The sequence below is a fragment of the Triplophysa dalaica genome, chromosome 18 (assembly GCF_015846415.1).
Source record: "Triplophysa dalaica isolate WHDGS20190420 chromosome 18, ASM1584641v1, whole genome shotgun sequence".
NCBI classification, from domain to species: Eukaryota; Metazoa; Chordata; class Actinopteri; order Cypriniformes; family Nemacheilidae; genus Triplophysa; species Triplophysa dalaica.
In genome coordinates this window covers 11,627,788-11,653,306 of record NC_079559.1, presented here as the reverse complement: position 1 = coordinate 11,653,306, position 25,519 = coordinate 11,627,788, and the positions used below count along the sequence as shown (strand labels likewise).

The window sequence follows — 25,519 nt, the reverse complement described above, 5'->3', positions numbered from 1 at the left end:
TATCAAGCAGGAGATGTGTGTCTGAGCAACTGTATGTTAATTTATAAAGAAAAAAATATTTTGGCTTAAGTGAAAAGAAATTGATTTCATGCTTTGTAATTGTTGTTTATGGGCATATCGCGGTCCATTAAGATCTTTTGATTTCATTTCTTCAGTCAACATCCCGGTACAGGATGATTTGTGACGTCTCTTGAGTTGCAAGGAATCACAGCTCAGTACGGATCCAGAATTTTCACATCTGCACAAGCACGCAAACAGATAAACATTCATCAACACTGCCAAACATCGGAGTGATAGATTACCTTTTGGCACAAGTTCTTTGGCTCTAAGGCTCCAACTGCTGAGCATTCACAGCTTACAGTTACAACAGCATGAAGCAAAACAATTTGTATAATTTTAGAAAAGATAACCACAAATACCACAGGAGACATACCATTTGCAATGTGAATGTGCCCATCACATTATAGAAAACAATGAAAATTTCATGCTTTTCTATGAATAGTTCACCCAAAAATAATAATTATATCAGCATTAATTCACTCTTATGTGTTTCAAAATGTGAAGGTCTTCATAGAACACCAAAGAAGGAAGTCTATGAGAGCCATGTTGTTGGATACAAACGCTCATCATAATATCTTCTGTTTTTGCAGAAGAAATGATAGGATATGAGGGTTAGTAAATGATAAAAGAATTGTGAACGATCCCCTTTTACAAACAAAAATAACAAGTTAAAATAGTTACTTTCATAAAAAAATACAATCAAATATTAATAACTAAATTTGTATTTAGTTTAGAGTCAACATAATGTGTCCCATAGAATTAATTACAAAATTATATTAATATTTCTGGCACTGTGAAACAAATGTATCAATGACATATAAAATGACATCTGACACAGTTGTATCTGTTCCCAGTGTTGAAATTTGACCCTTTTTACAGCTGCTTTTGCAAGTTTTGCACTCGACACCGTCATGCTGTTTGCCCCCTTTTCAACACAAAAGCAAATATTGACCAGGAACAATTTAGTAGTGATAATATCCTTATCTGTTGTCTTCTTTTCAGCGCTCCCCAAATCAGCTGTTCATCTCAGACTCAATCAGTTCCATGTCAGGAGTTTTAAAGCTTTTAAAGCTTTTAAGAAGATGTTTGTAAGATAAAGGGAAATATTGTACATATCTGAAGTGTGTCATTTTTACCCCACTAGGGTAACCAAACAGTTCAGTGACGCTCCTCCCGTCTGCCAATATTCAGCGAACAGATCTTTACGTAGGGGATATTGTACAAGCAGCAGGTTGTTATTGCAGAAATAAGCTCCGACAGTGTGATCAGGAGATGGAATCTCACCGAAAGGGCTTATTTCTCGATAAAAGCCGGCTGCTTGTACATTATCCCGCTTATTACACATCTACTTTTCACATGTGAAAAAACTGCACATGAGATGTGAATTTAATATTTTTTATATTTTCTTTTATCACTCATTATTACCAACGCAGACCTTCCGCAAGGAAAGCCATTTACTTTCACTTTTAAGGTAAGAAATGACGTTCAAATGTCATGAATAGGCAATTTGGTTTAATCATTTGTAAAAATAATGTTATAAATGTTATTAAAATACATATTCAAATTTAATTTGTCACAAAAAAAACTGTCAAATTATTTGCTGCATCCGGGTTAGTGTGTTACTAGTCTAGAGAGGTTGTTATCTGGGAATAATGAACCTGCAAATGTCGAGACTGACCAATCAGAATCCAGTATTCCAACGAGCCGTGTTTAAGTGTAATCCCCAAACCTTCACAAGCAAAACTTAGGTTTGCCTCCCTGTGTATGTGCTTGTCCCCAGATGTGTATTTGTATATTCATACACTGACAAACCAGACATCTCTGTGCAGTTTTGTACTGCTCGGCATCTGCAGCACAGAAGGGAAATACATCTTGTTGTCACTGTAGAGGACTAGATGAAAGAAATTGAAAGAAGAAAATATGTGTGGAGGTTCCTTGGCAGGAAAATTGCTTTAGAGTAAATTAGATGTTTTAACAGCCCTCCCAATCCCCAAAGTCTGCATTAACTTGAGCTAGATGTTCTTCAGCAGGTGCAGTTTAGAAGGGCATCAAATAAAAGCGTAATCTCTACACGGGGTCATAGAAAATCTTGATACCCAGCTGATTTGCTACCACATGTGAGTCAGGCTGATTTATACTGCAGTTAGTGAAGGAGCGGAGAAATAGAGGGCGAGAAATCAATTGCACCCTGCAAGTCTTATTTATGGCTGCGCAAAATCAAGAACTTGGCAACCAGAGGAGCTCGACTGCAGAGGACTGAGCTAAGAGTATGCTGAAATATGTTTTATATGCATATATGAGCACATGTATATAATATTGTGTATTATAATGATATATATTTCTCAAAGATGTAGCGATTTAAACAAACCCATATTAGTTAGTTATTAAACTTCAGCGTCTAATTCATCCCATACTGAGGGTGCAACCAAGAGTGATTCATAGCCTAAATCACGCAAGGCTTATTAAAGGAGTAGTTCACCCAAAAATGAAAATTTTGTCATCATTTTCTCACCCTTTTGGCATTTCAAGCCTGTATGATTTTTTTCAGCTGCAGAATAAAAAAGATGATATTTTGAATAACGTTGGAGAATGCCGGTACCCATTTACTTTGGTTTGGCATTGGTTTTGTGTCCATACAATAGAAGTGAATGGGTACCGCTGTCGTTTTGCGGCTTGTGTTTACAGTTTAAAGGCTGTAACCAAAATTAGACGTCTCGCAATCCACCGACCAAATATGTCATACTTCAACAGAACGTTCATGTGACCCGCCTTTGACATTATGCTTGCCTCATCTCCCATTTACAGTTTCTTCCAAAAAATCGAGTTTTCCTCACTTTCTACAATATAATGCATGTAACATGTATTTTTAATTTTTCCTTCTGCTTCAGATCCATCCAGAGGACCTCATTTCACTGGTTGCCGCTCTAGGGAGCAGGAGACCTTCAGATGCTGGTGGAGCACTGGCATCTTCCAGAATCTCACTCAGCCTGGAGCCCTCAGAGTATTCTACCAGACAAAAAAGTATGAGAAAGACACAAACTTCCAACCATGGAATACACATAATATATATGTTATAATCGGAATAGTTTAATCGAAGATAAAAATAGAAAAACTTTTACCCAAAGGTCATTCCAGATGTATAGGGTCGACTTCATACAGGTGTACACAAAACAATGCTATATTAAGGGGTATATAAGGATATATAAGGGGTCATATGGAGCAAATACGTGTTTTTCAGAGTCTTTTGTGCCCATGCATTTTTTAGACACGTAAAATTGCAAAAATGTAAGTCTCGGAACAAAATATGCCTTCTATTTAAATGCGAATGCTCACCCAGACCCGCATGAAACTTATCGTGTAACCACACACCCCCAAATCTACGTCAGTTCGTGGTATAATTTGACTAAAACCGCCCAAATGTATACGCAAGTAAAGTGCGCGTACCTGTCATACAATTGCTTTGGAACCCGATTTTCCAAATATGGTAAGAGGCGTTACATTTCCGTCACACGCTTGCAGTATTCGACAAATCACTTTGCACTGGTTAACTGGCCAATCATAGCACACCTCGCTTTTCATAGCGAAGAGCTTTGAAAACAATCTGTGCGTTTCAGAGAGGCAGGGCAAAGAGAAGATACAAACATTCACGGTATGTGGAAAATACACCTTAAATCGTGTTTACACATTTATATAATTATTTGTTTTAGCCGCTTCATATGACCCCTTTAAATATATATATATATTTTTAGCAATGGTTCACTAAAACTGTTGGACTATATGGCTCCAAAGTAAGCCAATGATATATGTTGTTATGAACAATCAAATTCCTTTTGAATATGTTATATCTTGTGAGTTTATATAAGCATTTGAATCTGTTTTTGCAAATGCTAATCTGGTTATGCATCTATGCAGTGTAGTTCACAAAGATGTTATTAAACTATCAAACAACGTTTGTATATGTCTGTTATTTATTTTGTTATGCATTGGTATCTAGCACCCTTGAATGGCAGGAGTGTCCAGACTACACACCCACTGTGGAGAACGAATGTTATTTCAACAAGACCTTCACACACATCTGGACCTCTTACTGCATGCAGCTACGCTCAGTTCCCCAAAACATAACCTATGATGAACACTGCTTTACAGTGGAAAACATAGGTAAGTAGGCACAAAGATGTCTCTGTCAATCTGTTCAGTTTGTTCACCCTCTATAAATGGCTGGGCTGTTCTTTTAATGTCTGTGAAATTGGCTTACAGACAGCAATTTTGCTGGTAATTCAGCTGTTGTTGCATGTATTATACTTTGATTCAGTTATAATTTGGCTCACTCCATTTAACGTTAATACTTTCCGGCAACTCCTCCAGTGCATCCTGACCCACCAATTGGACTCAACTGGACCCTCCTGAACGTCAGCCGCTCAGGGCTTCACTTTGACATCCTTGCGCGCTGGGCCGCCCCTCCATCAGCGGATGTTCAGACAGGCTGGATGAGTCTGGTGTACCAGGTTCAGTACCGGGTCAGGAACACCTCCCACTGGGAGTCGGTACGTCTTTATCAGCATTCATTGAAGAAGGAATTGATGAGTCATGACACTTTGTTCAACAAACTTTAATAAGAACTTCAAACTTGTACTTGTTTTGTGCAGATTGCAATTAGCAATCAGCATTCATTGTCATTTATGAGCATAAGATGAATGTGTTTAGAATACATGTGGAAAAATAAGAGTACAGTGTTCTAGGTGATTATACAACTTGAATAGTGGTTTCCTCTGCAGTTTAAATGAAATGGACGTACTTCATTAACATGTGTATTGTATTCCGAACAAGGTTGTTATCTATGTTCATGGAAAATTAAGAACCGACTTATATTTGGGTAGCTGAAATAAAAGCTGAAGTTCATCATATTGACAACTAAACCGAAACTACAAAAAACTAATGAACCCTTAATGAAATTACAATGAAAATGACTCTAATCCATTGATGTTTATTAGGTAATGATTTATGTTGTTTCAAACGTCACGCCCACGGACGTTGGCTTAATGTCTGATGCATAAGGCACACTTTTCAGGAAACACTTCAGCACGTTCAAAGTCATCATCTGATTGGTTGAATTTTACTAGATTTCCAGGAGACCTGTGTGTTGCATTCTTTAAAGGAACAATACAGAGTTTTAAGGAGGATCTATAGACAGAAATGCAAAATAATATAAAAAAGTATTTCTTCAGAGGTGTATAAAGACCTTACGTAATGAACCATTATGTTTCTAATACCTTAGAATAAGCTGTTTATATCTACATACAGAGCGGTCCAACATACATTGAATTTGCCGCCATGTGTTGTACTGGAGCCCTAAACAGACAAACATCTCCACAACTCGCGCTCCTCTCCCCTGTGGTATCTGTGATCCATACGGATAATACTCTACGGTTCGGAACGGATGTGACCCGCAGATTAAATATACGTTTATTCAGCATTGAGTAAGAGAGTAAAACGCGCTCTCTCTACAGTTTTAGCACCAACTCGCTCTCTTTCTCTCTTCAGTATATGGATGAGTACAATATTAAAGCAGTTCCAGTTAAACAATGATGCTCTAAACTGCTCCGTCAACTTACCTTGGTTGTAACGAACACAAAAAAACAAAGTTAGTCACATACTGATGCGAATCAAAGCAACCTCCTCAGGGGTGATTTTAAAGGGGTGCCGCAACGATGTATCATGCATTCTGGCTTCTTTACAATGTTAAACATGCCGTCTTCTCATGCTTAACATGGTAAACTTGTCAAAAAACGAGTTGGGTGTATTACCTTTCATTTCTGTGCTCGATACACTCCGCAACTATCGTAAAGGTTTCGGAAAGTTTTTTTCGAAAATATAAAACTGTTTTGTAATAAAATTTTCTTAGAGAAAGCATATGTTCGCAAAGTTCAGGTGTTTGTTTGTTCACTGCATTTGGGTGATGAATGTTATATAAACGGTGGATATAGCGCCGGATTTGGAGATCGTTTGAAAATGATATATGGAGCCGTCCCAGTGCTAAAAGATGCCGGACATAAACTGTGTGTGGTGAGTGAAACTGATGTCTGTGTTTTGTTGACAATGTGCTTTAGTTCAGCCTACCCCTCCCCCTGCACGCGATTTCGGAAGTAATTGTACAGCTGTATCTCTCTTTTATAAATGTCAAACAAAATACTCTTCGAAGATACAACGTATGCAATACTACTCTATAGGAACTCCAGATTAATATGAGATTGGCAGAAACCCCGTGTGTTAGGGCCGCTTTAGGATGATCATTCTCTCCAACGACTCTCTGATAAAAAGTATCTCCATAGATATCTATGAGTATCTCTGCTAAAAGCCTTAATACCACAGGTCCTATCGCGTCTCTGCTGGAAAGACTTTATAATATTAGAGCAGGCCCTAGCTCCTCCCTGACCTTTGTCCTTCTTTTTTTACTGTAACTTTTATTTTATGTAATAAATAAGACAGCGCTCTTTCTACAGTCTTTCTAATGCCCGCATGATCTCTTCCCTGCGTCAACATGAGAACGACATCTTTTTGTTCTATAGTGGCCACTGTCGTGTTTGGACTGAGCGATTTGTTACAAATCTATAATACAATGCTTGTGGCCGCTGTAAATCAAAAACTGCGCCTTTAACAGTCCGCCTGGAAACAACACAATGCCATATGTTTGAAGAAACTGCCGTTTTCACATTGTTTGCACAAAATAATTTATCACAATCGACTAAACACTTAATTCTTTATTATATATAATTCTTTATAATTAAGTATGCAAAGATCACGGCATAAAAGTTGTTGATGTTAACTTCTGACCATTTCGTAAATGTACACCGGTCTGTTACTGCGGGGACATTTCAACGCCTCTAAACATGACGCGGCACAAATTGAAACATGATTGGTTCATTGACCTGTCAGTCACATGGTCTCCTGGGCAAGCTTTGACCAGAGAGAGCGGCCAAAGACTTTCAGTTTGAAGAAGTATTCAATCGAGAGATTTGTGTCCATGTTGCATTATTTGTGAGATTTATATGCACGATGATGTGTACCGTCCCTGCCGAAGGATGAAGCTGCTTTTAACAACTTGTTAGCAACCGGCATTTTTAAGATATGATTAAGCTTAAAATCATTACGAGTACGTTTTAACGGAGTATGTTAACAAAACAGATTAAATCATGAAAATATTAGATGTTTTGCTACCACCGAACTGATTTCAGGTAACTAACCAAAAACATTTTTTTGATAAGTGGTGCCGTACGGAATACCGTTTCCGGGTCCAATCATCTATTCATGCAGGATACGTCTTAAACAGCTGTTCATGAGCACTATTTACTCACATCGCATATTTAAGTGGAGCAGTTATTAACTCACAGTATACACTACAGTCTCAATGCTTACAAAAACTCTGACATCAATATTTGAATAAATTCTGAAAAATGTATAACTGACTGGCCATGTGGGATTTTGTTAGGAAGATAAAAGGTAGGATCATGTTTTTCCGATTTTTTACAGTTTTACTCGCCATGAGCATATATTAGCCTTTTTGGATGTTTGCCAATAGCATCTTATTGAGCGTTTGGACCCGTAAACAGTCTATGACCTTCCATATACGGTGGTTTGTGGCAATGGAAGTGATACAATGGTAACTTGCTTCCAGAGTTTGCGTATAGAAATACATAATCTCTGCATTACTCTATTCTGTCACTGTACAAAAACTACATGAAAACATTTTCAAAAATATAAATGATTTAAATGATAAATTATATAATGGTACTATCTAGCCATTTTTAATGGTTTAGGCTGCTCCAAAGCGCAGATGTGCTATGTAATTCAGGCCTGTTGCTGTGGGAGTTTTTCATCTGGCAAAACCCTGAGGAGGCATCTCAGATTACACACCGACAGACTCATTCCCCGGCCTGCCCGGACTGAGGAGACACAGGGAAACCACACTGAGCCACATGGTAAATCACTGCCGTATGCTGGCAGGCCTGAACACATGAGAGGGGAACCATTCTGCAGACATCACACAATAGTACAGCGGTCGGGAACCTTTTTTAACCAAAGAGCCATTGCAAAAACTATAACATCTTTCAATGTCTTCAATACAAATAAGTTTATAAATGTCCACAGTCTCACTTATGGTCCCTGTGGGGATCTTTGATAAGAGAACATGTCCACAGACAAGGCAAAAACAGTGAAACAGTGCATACATCTGGGCCTCTAAAAAAATATTTCTGTGATTTTTATACAATTTACAGGTTCACATTAGGCCTCTATTCAATTAAAGTTCATTTTATCTAGCATATAACAATTTTAGAAAGTGCACATTCATAGTACAGATACTAACAAAATACTGCATATGTGTCTTCTGACTTTGCATTTCAAAGTTCGACTTCTTGAAATGCTGAATGATCGGCGAATGTCAAACGCTGATCGGTACGCGCAACCTGCGCAAAACCTCATAAAAGCGAACATAAATAGCGCCTTGCTAATAGCTTTGTACTTCGGTTCTTACGTGGTCAAGACACTTACATACCGGCATTACAACTCATCAGCTGTATGGACTTCATATGCGAGAAAGACTGCTCACACGGACATGTGGAGCTCAACACAGCGCACAGTCGCAGTTTGCTTCCGTCTGCTTCCATGTTTTTTTTTTTTTAACTTTTTACACATAATTACAGAACGTAGCGTGGGGAACAAGTTCTGTATCATAAGCCAGAGCTTTCAATAAAAGCATGACACTCGCTCTTCTAAAAGACCTCACGCTCTGGGTAAAAAGCTTGCGAATTGGGAGCCTGTTGGCTTTCGATATGAAGCTGGGCTGCCGGCGGAGAGGTTATAAAACTTGTTAGTCGTTGATAAGTGTCATGACGCAGCTTGGGCATCACTACATGCGTGTATTGGCCAGGACAACCTGAAATAATCATATATATTATGATGTTTTTAACGATCAAATGTTGGTGAAGGGTAAGATACCTTGGCGAGCCACATGAATTCGGAAAAGAGCCACAGGTTCCCGACCACTGCACTAGTACAATAGCTGTTTGGTGTTTTCCAAGTTTTAAACTTCAACGTTTATTTAAGGGACAGTTGCCTTTCTAAATCTGTCCTAGTACAAAAATGCAATCATGCAAAGCTGGGTTTTTGAATGAAATGAGTAGATCTTTGTACATTTTGGCCTACCCACAAATTCCCTTTTCTGTTTACTTTGCAGCTGGAGCTGGAGAGTGGCACGCAGCAGTCCATCTACGGATTACACACTGACAAAGAGTACGAAGTGCGGGTACGCTGCAAGATGTCAGCCTTCGACAACTTTGGCGAGTTCAGCGACCGCATCATCGTGCATGTGGCACAAATACCGAGCAAAGGTAAGATGATGCCAAGAAACTGGACTGTTGTTTGCACAAAGTGAAATCATGGTTGACTGAAACGTGATGAATCATCAGAGCGAGAGTTAAAAGTTTCTATCTTCACACAGAATCAACATTCCCCACTACGTTGGTGTTGGTTTTTGGAGTGGTAGGTGTGGTGATTCTTCTCGTCCTTCTCATCTTCTCACAGCAGCAGAGGTGAGGGAGGTTCAGGAGAAATAGCGACTTTTTTAGAACCTACAAGTGTGAAGAACCTAATTCAAACAAATCTACAGCTTTGAATAAACTGATATACTTTATTTTTATTTACTGTATTTCTAGGGAATTTGCATTATGTTTATGAAAATGTCATAATGCTAATACATCTGTTTTATACTCTAAAATTACAGATTATTTTTCAATGTAAAAAAAGGCATAAATTAACCAAATTTTCCTGTTTTACACAGGTTGATGGTGATCTTTTTACCACCTATTCCAGCACCAAAAATCAAAGGCATTGACCCAGAATTGCTGAAGGTAATGTTAAACATGTACCGTGTTTAGCATGACAAATGTAATGTACAATGACCTTTTGTTTAGAACTATAGTTGTAACAACTAACAAGGAATAGGCGGGAACCGGCGAACATTTCACAACATTTAATGAACTAACGTAAAATGCCGGAAGTTCCCTCGCGGTCAACTGTCGGCCACACAAACATAATAAAACCTAACGTAAAATCCAGGCCTGGTCCTCTCTCGTGTAACACTCTTGTCGCTCGTCCTTTTATGCTTCCGATCTCCTCCGTGAGAGATGCGAGACCAGTGCAACGCACAGCTGACACTCATTATCACGTCACCGGCCTCGCATCGTTCCCTTACGGCTCTGGTCCCGCCTTGCTTGTTACAATAGTGCACTTCATTCTTTTTGTGTGAATGAAAAAGGCGTTAGGGCTAAAACCAAAATTGTTAGTAAAACAATGGGGGATGCTTCAATGAATTGGTACATTATGCAAAATCTTACACAAGCATTTTTTCGATCATAATAGAGTTGAAATTAGAAGTCTATCTGCAGTGTGGCATGTATTATAGCAGAGCGACGTGGTTTTAAAAAGGTCATAGCTGTTGACATATTGTGGGTGTTCTCCTGTAATTTTCTGCCTCCTGAAAGCATTGGGAATTGTTAATTAAACAACCCCCATATTCCATTTTTAGGAGGGTAGCATAAGCGATAAACACACAGAACAAACACAACTATGCCTTCTGAGAACGATCTTTTAAATGTTGCCACTTTATAATAGAAAATATTGTAATACATATTATATATTACATATATCTGCATATACACTACCATTCAAAAGTCTAGGGTCATTTCAATAAATGTTTCTCTTGGTTTTGATCTTAAGTTCTGCATATACATTTTTTATTATAAAGCAAAATTATCATAAAAAATATTTTTCAAGGTTACCTGAAAGACTTGAAGAAAATGAGGAAGAGAACTCCCTAAATACTGTTTATAAAGCATATAAGAATTAAGACCGAAATACATTAATAAAATGACAAGACAACATTTCAACATTTTTAGACAAAGGGTGACTACAGTGAAGATGCTAATATATTACATTGTCTTTTATAAAACCCGTATTTGTGTCATTTTATAGTTTTGATGAGTAAGCTACTACTGTAAATTACAGATGCACTGATGTATTGGCCAATAATCCGTAAATACAAGCAATTGGCTATTGGCCGATTAAAACAGCCGTTGATCAGGGTCGATATATCCTGTCAATCCCAAGAGGACACGAAAATGCAATGAATTTGGGCTCTGTATTTAGAATATGTTAAGAAACATCACCAGTTTGATGTTGAATATTAATAGTCATCATGTACCGTTTCATCTGGCCCGCAGTTAACTTCCAGTCTGTGTTTGTTAATCAGGCTCTAGTGTAATAATATAAGTAGTTATATTTTATTTATTTAAATATTAATTTATATATTATTTTATCAAATAAACGATTTGTTGAATTTCATTGTTCATTTTATAGATTTTTTTCTTTGAATGTGTGTTGTATTTTTGTCACATTTAGAAAACATATGGGACAATGACATCTAGTGGTTGAGCTTACAATAGCAGTCTATATTCAAAGTATTGGAGAGGCAATTTTAGCCAAGTAACGGTTCTTCTCATTTTTGTAATTCATGAACTATCCATTAGAGGTGGTCCGAGATTTTTTTTATTTCAATTCAATTTTATTCTTCTGCAGAACACAAAAGAGGCTATTTTGAACAATGTGCATCGTATGAACACAAAAGCGTATGCAAGTCAATTGGAACAAATGCTTTTGGTGACCAACATTCTTTAAAATAACTTATTTTGTGTTCTGTAGAAGACAGAAAGCCATACAGGTTTGAAATGTCAAGAGAGTGAGTAAATGATGATAGGATGTTCATTCTTGTGTGAACTATCCATTTGAGGTGGTCCTACATTTTTTTATTCAATATTAATTCTGGAAAACACAAAAAAGGCTATTTTGAAGAATGTATATTGTATGAACACAAAACCAATGCAAGTCAATGGGTACAAATGCTTTTGGTGAAGAACATTCTTCAAAATATCTTCTTTTATGTTCTGCAGAAGACAGAAAGCCATACAGGTTTGAAATGTCAAGAGGGTGAGTAAATGATGATAGAATGTTCATTCTTGGGTTGTTTTATTCATTATTTCTTTTTTCTTTACTAAGCCAAAAAACTCATTCCACACTCATTCCATTGTTTTCCTCGTGGCTTAGTAAATTATCAATTGACAGGTGCCAAGTCCCGCTCATAGCAAAATAAAAAAAAAAACTAGAATCAATGGACAGGGATGATCTTCTCGGCTGTGTTCGGTGTTTACTGTCTGCTGCACTGCAGTCACTCATATATGTGCATAATTATGTATGCATGCGTTGTGTCTATTAAGTGTTACTGACAATCCCTGCCATTATTTGGCATGTGGAGGACTATTATACATTGTGGACGCGTTAGGGTGCGAGCCCAGAGCCTAGTCAGCGACGGCAAAGGTGCCTAAGAGGCTTTAAACTGCTCATATCCCGGTAATTAGTGCTTGCAGCTATATTTTACAATTTACATTATTATTTGTGAATGTGTACCGGAAGCTACGGGCACTCAACGAACGTGCACATTCGCAGTAACGTTTGTTTATGTTGTTGCTTTGATACCGTCTATATGAGTTTGTAACATTCAGAAGGTTAAGAAATATTAATTGAATCTAAAGAATCGCTATCGGCAGATATCACACTGAATAATCGGCTATCAGGGAGAAATTCAGTATCAATTAATCTCTATTTTATATGTGGAAAATAAATATAAATAAAAAAGAGACCCTAAATGTACTGTTTATTACATGTATTACACACATAAACACTCAACTCAAAGTCAATCTCAACAGAATAATTACTTTTGTAATACAATATCCCACTGCATAGTAATTCTTCATATTTTCTCCTTGTCTGACAGAAGGGAAAGTTAGACCAGCTTAATTCCTTGCTGAGCAGTCAGGATATGTACAAGCCTGGCTCGTACCACGAGGACCCATGGGTGGAGTTCATCCAACTGGACCTGGACGACCCCACGGAGAAGAATGAGAGTTCAGACACACAGCATCTTCTGGGCCTGTCCCGCTCAGGTTCTTGTCATGTCATCCATTTCAAAAGCGACGATGATTCTGGCCGTGCCAGCTGCTACGACCCGGAGATCCTGGAAGACATGCCTACCGCTTCCCTTCAGCCTGGGCATTTCGGTCGGGGAGACCAGCACCCTCTGGTTTCTAGGAGCAGCTCATCTAATCCGAGCCTTACTGCTCTTCAAACATCTGAGGGGGCGGAGACACCTATTCAACCCACTACACCAACCTGGTCGAACATGGACTTCTATGCCCAAGTAAGCGATTTCACACCTGCGGGAGAGGTGGTACTCTCACCGGGGCAACTAAACAGCCTTCCGGAGAAAACGAAAGAGGACGACAAGAAAATCAAAGACGACGTGAAAATACAATTCCAGCTTTTTTCTGACGGAGCTTATACCTCAGAGACAACCGCAAGGCAGCTTGCCGCCAATGTGCCGTCCAATCCCGGACCCGATCGGGGGTACCAAACATTCCCACCTCAGGGTGTTGAAGGGAACCACGGCTGGAACGATGAGTACCTGGCTCCTGTGGACAACTCCCAGACGCCCTACCTTCTGCCTGTAGCTCCGCCAGCCTCAATACTGCCACCGGTGTCAGACTATACAGTATTGCAAGAGGTAGACGGCCAGCGCAGCCTCCTCCCTAACCCGTCTACCCCACAGACATCGGTGTGCACGTACAGCCCAAACAAACAGCTCCCCGCCATGCCAAACATGCCAATGGGGTATCTCACGCCCGACCTCCTGGGGACCCTGACCCCGTGAAGTCACACAAGTTATCGCTCGATGATTTTCTACCTTCTCACTGCTGGAAGCCAAAGTTGCATCAATGATGGTACAGAAATTCCATCGCGCTTGCTGCGGGATTCTGCTAATGTTTCAAAGGCTTTTCTCTGCTGTAGGCTGTTAAGACGATGAAACCGAAAGCGTTTCTTCACTGTTGGCTGTTTTGAAGCATAGTAGTGCCTGAAGCTAGCTTGCCGGGAGAGTTTAAACATATTATCAATGTAAAATCAATGACGTTGCACAGAAAAAACAAGTCACTACAGAATATGCTGGCTTACTTTATCAGAACAATTTTTAAGATGCTTTTGTTGTAATACAATGACAGAGATCTAGAGATACTGTGGCATTGAGATAACATAGATTTAAACAGATGTAGATAAAAGCAGACATATCTTTAGATAAAACTGTTTACACAGAGGTAAATTTACTTTTATTTCATTTTGATTTAGTATCCTAGCTGTATATGGAATATTGCATTTGGAAAAATATATCGCATTATTTCAGGGTTGCTAAATTTTTTTGGTCTGGCAAAGTGAGCAAATTATGCCCTGACAGAAGATGAGTCATCCTTTGGACGACGCAATATTTTTTCAGACTGAAATTTCTGAACAGCCTTGATGTTGTTACGAGAACCAGCATTGTCAGATTTATGGAAGCCATTTTGAGAGCTTGAACAATCTTGCTCATTTTAATCAGCTCATGTAACTACAACGTTCAGATGTCTCAACGGTGGAGTTCGATACTTTTCTTAAACATCACTGTACATGGCTGTGATATTCTGCGATCCTTCGGAAATATTGTGAACTTGTGATGATATAAGCCCACTGAACGTGTCATTACCTAGTTGACCTTTCTGCTGTTTGTCTTGCGGGTTTTGCTTGTTCAGATGCAAGCAACTAACACTCTTTATTTGTATTAATGTGTCCGGGGATATGTTGACAACACTAAGTGCTTGTAGGGTGTAGCCTTTGTTTGCTGGGCAATGCAAACCGAATGATTTTCGAATGTTACCTTTGGACATGTAGCAGTTTTCTACATTTACAATGGGAGTTACATTGCCAACAAGATGGGATAGAAGTGCCAAATTTTTGTACCGGTTTTAATGGACTTTAGGGTCTCAAATTCAACATCATGTATATAGCATCAATTAATGCACCACAGCCTTCAACGTGGCAAAAAGCTGCTTTTGACTAGTTATTTTATAAATTCATGAATTATAATATATAATGAATAATAACTGGAGAGTCAAAAAATATTTTTATTCAAAATTATAGAATGGTTTACTTTTTAAGTTACACAGTAGAAGCATAGCCCGCGGATTTCTCACAAATGTAGTTCTATGCTGTGTGTTTGTATAGAAAAAGTGCTGGTTGTTTTATAGATGAGCTTACTTTGAGCACTTTTGTGACTCGTACATGTTCTCTGTTTTTAGAGAAAAACCATGGATGTAAGATGGTGAAATGGCAGTCATGGGGACTATAAGCTAAATTGGTCCTGACTGTGCAAATGATGCTTGAATTCCTGGATCCTACCTTGTTTTAGGTGTCTCTTGTACATTTTTCAACATTGCCTTTCAAAACACTTTAAAGTAGGGCTGTCAAACGATTAATCGCGATTAATCGCATCCAGAATAGAAGTTTGTGTTTAGATAAGATATATCTGTGTATTGTGCATAATACTTTTGTATTTATTAACACACACATTCATGCACATATTTAGGGGGAAAAATGTATATTATATATAATTTCAATTATTGGTAAATATTAACAAATACATGTAAATATTTCCTAAATATGTATACATGTGTATGTGTTTGTATTTATAAATACAAAATTAATATGCACCGTATGTTATGTAAACACAAACTTTAATTCTGGATGCGATGAATCGTGATTAATCGTTTGACAGCCCTACTTTAAGGGGACAGATTGCCAAATTGAAATCCCATATTTTTTTGTTCTTTGCCTTGTGGTTGACTTTCCTATGTAGACCACAAGATTTGTGTTTTGCAATCTGTGGTAAGATAAACAAGATATTTTGAGAAATGACTTTGTGGTTTTGTGTCCAGACAATGGCAGAAAAAGCCTTTGTTATTGTGAACGTGAGCTAGAAAAAGTATCACATATTTTTGACATTTTTAAGATACTAACATATTTTGTTATGCATTTTACAAATAGGTTCAGATAAAAAAATAAGGTAAACCACTTAGACCCCACAGCCCACACGTATATTACAGAATAAACAAATAAGCTAGTGGTAAATCATAGATGGGGTAATTATTTAACATTACTGTAATGTTTAACGGTTTCACTTGGAAAGTCCTGCACACGTATATTTGTGTATATATGATAAATAGTGGACATATATGTAATGCATTCTATCCTTACACTGTGCTAAGCGACGTGCCATTCTTTTATATGTAGAGATATTGCCTTACTAAGGAATATAGTATTACACGCCTCTTCTGCTGCTGGCATCGCTGGGAAATCAGCATGTTTGTGTTTAAATGGAAATGTCTTAAGCTGTGTACTACATGCATATTAGCTTGTGCTGTATGTTTTGATGCTGCTCTTTCTGTAAATTTCCTCTCTACTTTTCCTCCTTATGTAGCATCTCTCAATTTTGCTTCTTACGTTCTTGAATGCAAACCCAACTTGGCAAAGATATGTGTGCACGTCCGAGATGACAAATGCACATGATATATTGACATACTAGTACATTTAATCCTCTTCGTTGTTTGTCATGTTTGTGACTATGTAGGTTTTGTGCCAATTTTTTATCAAATGATGTGTTTGCCTAACATGGATGTACACACAGCTAAGCATTCGAGACCGTTTGAAAGATCTTAATTCAGGTTTGTTATTGGAACATTTGTATGGTTTGCTGAATTTATTATACCTCAAATGAACAATTTTCAGTATTTGCTTTGTTTTCTTCATCTTAATAAAGATGGCTTCAAACAGTTGGATTGGCTTTTTTTATACCAATTAAATAATGGTAGAGAATAAAATGTGCATGTGTGTATGTGTCTGTACAACTGTTGAGAATATTGTGAGATATTCTGGGGGTTTTCAAGCATCAGTTTTGTTGAAAGGTGAGTGCAGACTGTGGAGAACGAATAGAAATGGACCTGATTTTGAGTTTTATAGAGACAACAACAGAGAAGCCTGCTATGTTCACAATTTATTTATTTAAAGAGAAACAGGTCTACGTCTGTATTTAAACATACTGCCCATAATGTTACAGAAGAAATTGGTCAAACCCAGCAGGAAAAACACAGAACGTTCCTCTTACGTTTTTGTATTTTTTTTTATAAAAATAGCTTATACAGAGCGTTCCATTACAGTTATTTTTGGGTTATTATTTTGACCATAAAATGGTTCTTTTTAGGTTACATTTTGTAACCAGAAAAAAAAGTTCCTGGAACGTTGCAGAGTGTTTTAAAGGCGGGATTTAACGCGGTTTCATGCATTCTGAGTTCTTTACCAAGTGTTCGTTTAGGTTTCTGAAAGTTTTTTTCCAACACGAACACTCCCAGAGAAAGCACGCCCACAGCAAGGCAAAAGAAATTGGCTGCCCACGTGTCAACTTAATGGTTCTTTTTTGGATATTAATTAGCATCCAGTAAATAACGTTCCAGGAATATTGCAGGATGTTTTTTTGTTTAAATAGCCTAAAACTAGGTTATTTTTTGCCCGAATTTTTATTTTTAAATAGTAATTAATACAATTTTCATATATCTGAAATAGTAATATGTTCACGCAGGAATCACATAGGAATTAACAACTTTTTTCCAAAGAGGCTAATTCATGTGAATTTGTAAAATTATATTCTTAATAAGAAAAAACTGTCCGTCTAAATATTTATTAGACAGTATTCAATCCTTGACACAGTCATCATTCATAAAAACATTTTTCCTCATCCTCCTCGTTTCACATAGTAATGGAAAACTGGAACAAACTGGAACCCACAGCACAAGGGGTCCATTAGTTTGGTGTTGTCTGATGTGTATGACGGACATGCTTAACTACATCATTCAGAGCCATGCTGTTGAGAGAACTCGATGCATTATGAAGGCCGGGTCAACACCGTTGAAGCCTTAATGTACGAGAAACAGGGGAAGAGTAGACGTCCAGCAAGCCCCGAATGGGAGCTTTCTGCTAAGTGGATACAGAAGATAGGAACTGGATGATGGGGAAAGCAGATCAGGCAATTTGGCGAGTTCTGCGTACTTAGCAACACTGCGTGATGCTGATTGAATCTGTGTCGCCCACTCTCACTACCCGCTTTTCAGGACATTGTAAGTAATTGCCCATGAGTCCCTGCAGCCCTGTATTGTATCTTCAAGCCAATTATACCTATCAAACTGACCGCCCTCGCCATTGATTGCCTCTGTGTGCTTGTTGACCTTTATCATTGTGGGCTGTGAATGGGATGTTACGATTTGTTTAAAGGAAGTGCTGTTTACCTGGTTTCTCAAGGGTTTTTGAAGAGGATGCGGCTTGATTCTTGATATTACTACAGTTTGAGGGTAAAATTGTTGCTTATCTATGCTATGCCATCCAGACCTACCTTGCTGATTTTCTATTCAGTCATGGCACAACCCTATAAGGTTTGAGTTTTTTTATGATATCCCTGCTGACAAAACTAAGTTCCAATGTTTAAAATTACAAAAACCCTTATAACCCAACAACTATTTACCATTAACCATTTCTTTAATGTAGTGTGTTTTGGGGCTTATGTGGTTTAATAAGGCAATGATCCCACTGCTTCGCGGGGCTTATTGCTTTTATAAACGGTTATTCCATATGCGTAGCAAGGTTTCATAAAATAAATTAAATAAAATGATATTGAGGCTATGTGGTGCGGTCAGCCGTTGAAACTCCGCTCAGCCAACCAGAATCAAGGACCAGAACTGACTGTTTTATAATTGAGCATACGCACCTGACCCGGATTTACGGTATTGGGTAATAATATAAGAATTTATTTTATTAACATTTTATTGTATATTAATTGTATTAAATAAAAAACTGCTCAACAGTTTGCTGGGGTCTACCTGAAGTTGAGTTTGGGATACATAACATTTGTTTATGTTGTTGCTGCTGAAACCATCCATACTCCAGTATAGTAGTATACATTACCAACACATTATACCACAGATCCACAGAGATCAGTGGAGAATTCCATTTAAACCACTTCCATTATTATTATAACCTTTATATCTCTTTTTCAGCATGCATAAGAATGTGTTTCTTTATGAACTGATTCATTTAAAGAAGTGAAAACAGGTATTACAGTTTTTCTCGATTGGTAACTCACAATTCATGACACAAATCATCATTTTCTGACAACTATAAACACATTCTCAGAATTATACACCAACTTGTACAAACCCTACACTCAAACCTCCTAAATTTGCAAAGGTTTCACCATGTTCTCATAAAGAAAACACAACACACAATATAATGAGCTGATGTGTCAAGATGTAAACTCATTTTAAACACATTTATCCATCAGTAAACATTTTGTGGCAAACCTGATGACACACCACTCAGAATCTCAGGATAATATCAATAGGAGCTCAGGTAACTGTGCATCCTAGAATCATATACTTGGCGTTATACTACTTACTGGAACTTTTCTTGATGCTCTCCATAATATAGTTGTACAGAACAGACCAGATCAGCCCAGGTTTGTGGTGGTATGGGATAGTGTCAGTTTCCATCGGGCTGCTCTGGTCCAGGCCTGGTTCACCAATCACAATCAATTTGAAGTGGTATACTTGCCCCCTTACTCGCCATTTTTGACTTGGAGATGGCGTGTATATGACCGCCAACCACATGCCCGCATGCCTCTTCTGCAGGCAATGGAACAGGCCTGGGGCGACATTCAGGTGATAGCAATCCATGGATGTTTTCGACATGCAAGGGGATATTTTCCCCGGGGCCTAGCGCGAGAAGACATTGCTTGTAATGTCGATGAGATCCTGTGGCCAGACCATGGCGGGATTCATGAGCCCACGTATGCACAATTGCCATGATTTTCTGTGTTTACAGTATAGTGTTTTTTCTATTATTATTTTTTGCTTTATCTGGATTCATGTTACTGCAATGTACAATATTGACTAGGTCTATTTCCTTTTTTGGCTGTTTGAAAATGTGCCTCCTGAAAATATGCCTTCTGAATAAACAGTGAAAATCAAAGACTGCAGTGTTTCATATAAAGTAGACTAGTGTGTTCCCCCTGATCTGAAAGTGTATGCATATGATGCAAGTATGTGTCATTTTGTCATCAGAGTTACATTTTGACAAAGAAATGTTAGGTTTTGATAGTAGAGTTTCAATTTGACACAGATGTGAATGCTATATTTCCCAGTGTTGTGTCATGTTTAGAGTTTTGGCAAAATGAGCGAAGTTTTGCAAAATGTGTTCAAGCAACGGCAAAAACTGTAAACACTAAGCTGGCAAATTATTCTTGAATCCCACAAAGAGGTTTTTGTAACAGTGTTTGAATTGATCCCACCAGTGTCTAAGACTATGTTGTAGTGAGAGTGTTTTTGAGGAGCTTGTGTGTCATGTCTGTGCGAAAATGTTTGGTTTTTCAGCAAGGTTGAAGGGCTTTGAGAAGAGAGCTTCATTTTGACCTGAAAATAGGATGTTTGGGGAATTGGGTGAGATGTTATGGATTTGTGTTTACTGTTTTGAGAACACGAGGCATAATTTCAAGAAATGTGTTTAAGCAATCGAGAAAAACTGTAAAGATAGAAAGTCATTTTATCAGTAACTTTTGACCTGGTCGGGACATTTTTTGTCCCAATGAGGAACACAGCTTAAAAATCTAACTAAGTAACGCTTATTTGAACATGTGAAAACACAGAAAGGTTTGTCGGATGGTTAGGTTTAGAGGTTAGGCGATAGAATATACAGTTTGTAGGATAAAATTCATTACGTCTATGGAAAGTCCCCATAAAACCTAGAAACCCAACATGTGTGCTTGTGTGCAGAAACATCTCAAACTGCTACAATTTTTGATCTGCACATAATATTTAATGTTACCCGTAATGTGTTTTGCGAGCAATTTAAGGTAAAGGTCTTTCTGTTTTGCATGCGTGGAGTAATAAAGTTGTACATGAAGAGAGACCCTGAAAGAGGCACACGTTGGTCAATACGGATATTCTAAAGGAAACGCCGCAGACAGCTCCTACATCCAGTTCTGGCCTGGGAGAAAAATGTAGGGAGGCTCAAAATGGGAGAGCAAAGTGGACTAGAATAATAGATGCACGCTCGCCATCTGTTGGTGGTTTTCAGTATGACAGCATACGAGACTATACTGGCTTATAAAAACTAGAACTTTGTTATTTTAAAATTGTATACTTGTGAATACACTGAATAAATAAATATAAGTAAATAAATTATGATACAATAAAAAAGTGAATGATCGAATGCACATTCATGTAAGTCAAAACTTTATTTGATTTTTTCTTAAAGTTACATACTTTTATGTCACACACTTCCCACATACCTTCTTTGACACACCATACATTTTCCATACAGTTTTTTCAGGTCTTCCAGGTGATAAAACATTTCCCAGAAAACTTTCATTAAGTATGTAAAACATTCCAAACAATTCTCCTCAAGACAACCGTGACCTAACCTTTACCAATACAAATAACTATTAATAAATGTGTAGCATATGTTTTCTGCATTTCTTTATGATCCATTAACTGTAATATAAAGTATGTTATATCAGTGTTGGTAACAAGATTAAAAATAAAAAAACAATTCCAGAGATTTCTCTTAAATGATGTATTCAAACAGTGTTTGGTTCTAGTTTGATCAGAATTTCTCTGCCTACTTCCAAATAACCTTTCATACAACCTTGCTACAGAATAGCATGATTTTTGAATACCAGATTAAAACACTTCTTATATTAACCAATATGTTTGCATAGTAACCTCTTTTGGGTTTAACAAAGTGGGCAGTATGTTACATGGGCTTTGCCCTCCGCTCTATGTGGACTAACATCTGACAGGCGCCACTAGGACGTAGTTTCTGCACCTGCCTTCATAAAAGACACATAAAGCTTATAGAGGTGAAAACCCATCATATGACTGCACCGGACACACTCTCAGGAGGAATCAGACACTGGACTAGTTTGTTGCCAAATAACAAAATGTCAACCTTATTCTTTTCAGATGTTTCTTAGTTGACTGATATCATAATGTTTAAGAACCAATTTGTAAATCGAATTTCAAGATCCAGTGCCGCCACACTCTGAGGTGAAAATACTAGTTGGTAAACACAATCCAAAGCTCTGACCAGCAGTTTACTTCTCCTGTCACACTCAACTCGTGGTACCTGCTGGTCAGACTCAGATCGGCTGCGACAGCTGTCATTCAGCTGGGGGGGCGGGACGTCACTGTCAGGTCTCTCTTATCTGATTTTCCTCCTCCCTCAGGCCCTGACAGTGTCAGGAGGCGGGGAGAGCCTCCTTACACTGTCAGACACCTGCTGAGTGCTCTTTGCCCTCCTCAGAAAACAGCTGTCGTCAGTGTCAGCATCAGCTGACCGAGGGAGAGTCTGCCCCCTGCTGTCAGCTGTACTGAACTTTTCACCTCGAGTGCTTAGATCAAGGCTTTTTCATGACTGGTGGCTCATTGAGGGCAACCTGACCGAAGTCTACCTGGCCGAGGTGGACTTGACCCACATCAACCTGTTGTTGGCCGTGTTGGTGACCCTCATGACGATGCTGTTGGGGTTGCCCCTCCAGGGTGTCTTGGTGATGCCCATGATGGTGGTGGTGGTGACCATGATGTCCATGATGGCCATGGTGACCATGATGACCATGATGGTGACGATCGGGCTCTCCATTGGTACGTTCTTCTTCTGCTGTTGCACGAGTCTCCTCAGGTTTGTCATCTGCTGTTTTGTTGCACTCCTCGAGTTCAGATGAAGCCTGAAATGAATTAAAGTTTTCACTTATTTCCAACACTGTAAAAAATCCAGTGATAATGAACATTTTCCAGCAGCTGGGACGCCAGAAATAAACAGCAAAATAACAGTTTTTGCTGTAAAACTTCAACAGTTTTTTTACCGTATTTCAAAAACACATGAAAATGTGTAAAAAAACAGTTTTAGCGAAGTCCTTTTTGTGTTGAAATACTAACTTAAGTGTAAAAGCTTTGTCAGTTTGATCAGATTCTTTGGGTCCACCAGTGGCTTGAGTTTGGGGTGGTGATTTTTTGTCTATCCAATAGCAAATTGGGTGGGTGTAGCCTATGGGTGTGGCCTAAAATAAAAAAGTGTTTACCTCCATGTCGCACTCTCCACAAATACGTTTACAATAAGTACTTCTTATAGACTCTTCCACGTATGGGTAACTCAGGATGGTGTAAGGAAGAGATAGATGGTAAGTGAGTCTGCCACACCTGTCAGATATTGATAATATTTTTATATTTAATAAAATTATTGTATTGTGGGTTTATCAGGTTAAAAAAACTGGAAGATGTTCCAAACCTGTCATAGATCAAAATGTCATCTTTCTTAGCGTTTACTGCCTGCCAGATGTCAGGCTGGTTGGTGTCTTGGCCGTACAGCGTGATACTCTCAGGCAACCTTTCCTTGAGCAAGTGATGGAGCCGTTGGGACCTTTCCTCTTGGTTGTTTACAACCATGTAAGTTATGTTTACATAGCCTTGGTTCTCCAACTTCAAGAGCAAGCCGTTCAGCCTGAAAGAACATTCAACAAGTTGGATAAGAAAAATAAGCCGTGTGTAAACAGTACAGAGAGAACACATCAAAATGTGACCTGATAAGGCTTTGAAAAACAAGGTCATGTCTGTACCTAAAGTCATTTAATAAGTGGTTATAGGACTTTTTTATAATTATAAGTGGGTTTGCATTGCTTTAATATTCAGCGACTCACTTTGATGCTTGCTCTAAGCAGAATAATCAGCTGGCCTGGAGGTAAGCAACCACTGTCACCTGTCCGAGAGCTTCCTTCATGGGCTCTGCCTCTCCTATGTTCCACATGGGGGGAAGTTTACAGCGGGCCCCGTCTCCTTCGCTCTCTGCGCTGCAGCCCGCTAGCAGGCAGAGAGCGAGAGTAAGGCTAAGTGTCTTCCACATGCCTCCAACCAACAGACCCACTGACCTAAAGACAAAGATGATGAGCAGTGAGACTGCAAGCAGAGACTACAATGGATGCCTTGTATTGGTAGACTTGAAATGTTTAATACAATTACAACCAAAGTAAGGGTAATATATGTTTATTTTATTATATTATTTACTTTTATATTTATATACTTGCCTTTTATATATTTTATCACATTATTTTAATTTTATTTATTGATAATCATAATGTAAGAAATGTTTTTTGCCATTTTAAATTTGACTTTGTTCCAAAATTTTGTTTTATTTAATTTTATTTCCATAGCATTTTTCTGACTAGTTCCATGCAGCTTTGCAGAGTTAGTATAAAGTAAATAAACTCCTTTCCAGCCTTTCTTGGTCAGAAGACATTGACATGCTATGCTGGCTGTCCAGCAATTACCTTAACCTGCAGTCACCAGCATTTACTGAAAGTTTATTGAGTATCTGAACAAATTCCATAGTTCATCCTGATACTATTTAACTTTTTGCTGTTGGCATTGATACATTTAATGTGCACAAAATGGTAAGTTATTAAATGTTATAAAAGTAACACCCATTTATCAAAGACAACCGTAATAGACATTATATGCAAAGATTTCTTTTTTTACAAAATAATTAAAAGGACAAAATATTATTGTCACATAATTCTTGAGTGCACTTACGTGTTCACTTGAAAGCCTTCAGCAGTGATCCTTACTGAGCTGCCTTTAGACGAAAACAACTCACTCTGGCACAGCTCCTCCTATTTATACTCCTCTTGTTTTTCCTGACTCAAAGCAGGGCAAAGTTCTCTGTGTTCCTGTTTTAAAAAACTGTAATAGCTCATGCATTCACTCCAGGAAACTGAGGGACTAACAATTAATATCTGTAACCTCCAAAATGCGTTCGAGTGGATGAACCAAAACATTTAGCTCAAAAACAATCAACTGTGCTATAAATGTTTTTGTGTCTTTGCATAAGTCTGTATTATTTTATCAGTGCATAATGTTTAGGCAATCAAAAAACAAATTCTAATACCAAAATTATTTTTTCACTTTACTAAATATTATCCAGAAAATAAATGGTTAATGTACACTGCATTCCAGACTATTTTGCTAAAGAGCGGGGGAGGGGTGCATGTAACATTGACAAGTAACCACATGTAGTCTAGTTATTTATCCAAACCGTATTAACGAAAATCATTCATAGAGATCTATTTATTTGTCTTTGATCCATGTATTAACATGTTTCTACATTCTTAGTGTAGACTGCTTTTGTGTGTTAATCTTCACATGATTTCTGACCCTGTTTGTGCAGCAGTGCACAGCTGAGTTAGTGTCAGCACTTTTCTTGCTGAGATAAAACTTTGAGAGCTTCCTGTCTCATCGCTGAACTTTGGTAAACAACCTGATTCTGCCAAAACTGAACAAACAATGATTTAAAAAGAGTTTTCTTATGGAAGATGGCGCTTAATACTTGCATAAGCATTCAA

The 25,519-nt window shown here is 38.1% G+C and overlaps 2 protein-coding genes across 3 annotated transcripts in view; one reads left to right on the top strand and one right to left on the bottom strand.

Annotated features, from left to right (window-relative positions):
• The window catches only part of ghra (growth hormone receptor a), a 35,997-nt gene extending 19,135 nt beyond the window's left edge, over positions 1 to 16,862 (top strand). For both annotated transcript variants that reach the window (XM_056772589.1, XM_056772588.1), the window contains exons 3-9: positions 2,949 to 3,081; positions 4,055 to 4,218; positions 4,426 to 4,604; positions 9,293 to 9,446; positions 9,557 to 9,647; positions 9,896 to 9,965; positions 12,944 to 16,862. In XM_056772589.1, coding sequence (XP_056628567.1) covers positions 2,949 to 3,081; positions 4,055 to 4,218; positions 4,426 to 4,604; positions 9,293 to 9,446; positions 9,557 to 9,647; positions 9,896 to 9,965; positions 12,944 to 13,876 — 1,724 coding nt within the window. In that variant the 3' untranslated portion in view covers positions 13,877 to 16,862. The remainder of the gene's footprint in view (positions 1 to 2,948; positions 3,082 to 4,054; positions 4,219 to 4,425; positions 4,605 to 9,292; positions 9,447 to 9,556; positions 9,648 to 9,895; positions 9,966 to 12,943) is intronic.
• Positions 16,863 to 21,345: 4,483 nt separating this feature from the next.
• On the bottom strand, positions 21,346 to 24,847 carry selenop (selenoprotein P). The gene is made up of 5 exons (XM_056730014.1): positions 24,711 to 24,847; positions 23,822 to 24,049; positions 23,413 to 23,625; positions 23,207 to 23,324; positions 21,346 to 22,852 (listed from the first exon to the last, which is right to left on the bottom strand). Exons 2-5 carry the CDS (start codon positions 24,022 to 24,024, stop codon positions 22,241 to 22,243), a joined length of 1,146 nt encoding a protein of 381 aa, XP_056585992.1. The 5' UTR covers positions 24,025 to 24,049; positions 24,711 to 24,847; the 3' UTR covers positions 21,346 to 22,240.
• Between the last annotated feature and the right edge of the window lie 672 nt (positions 24,848 to 25,519).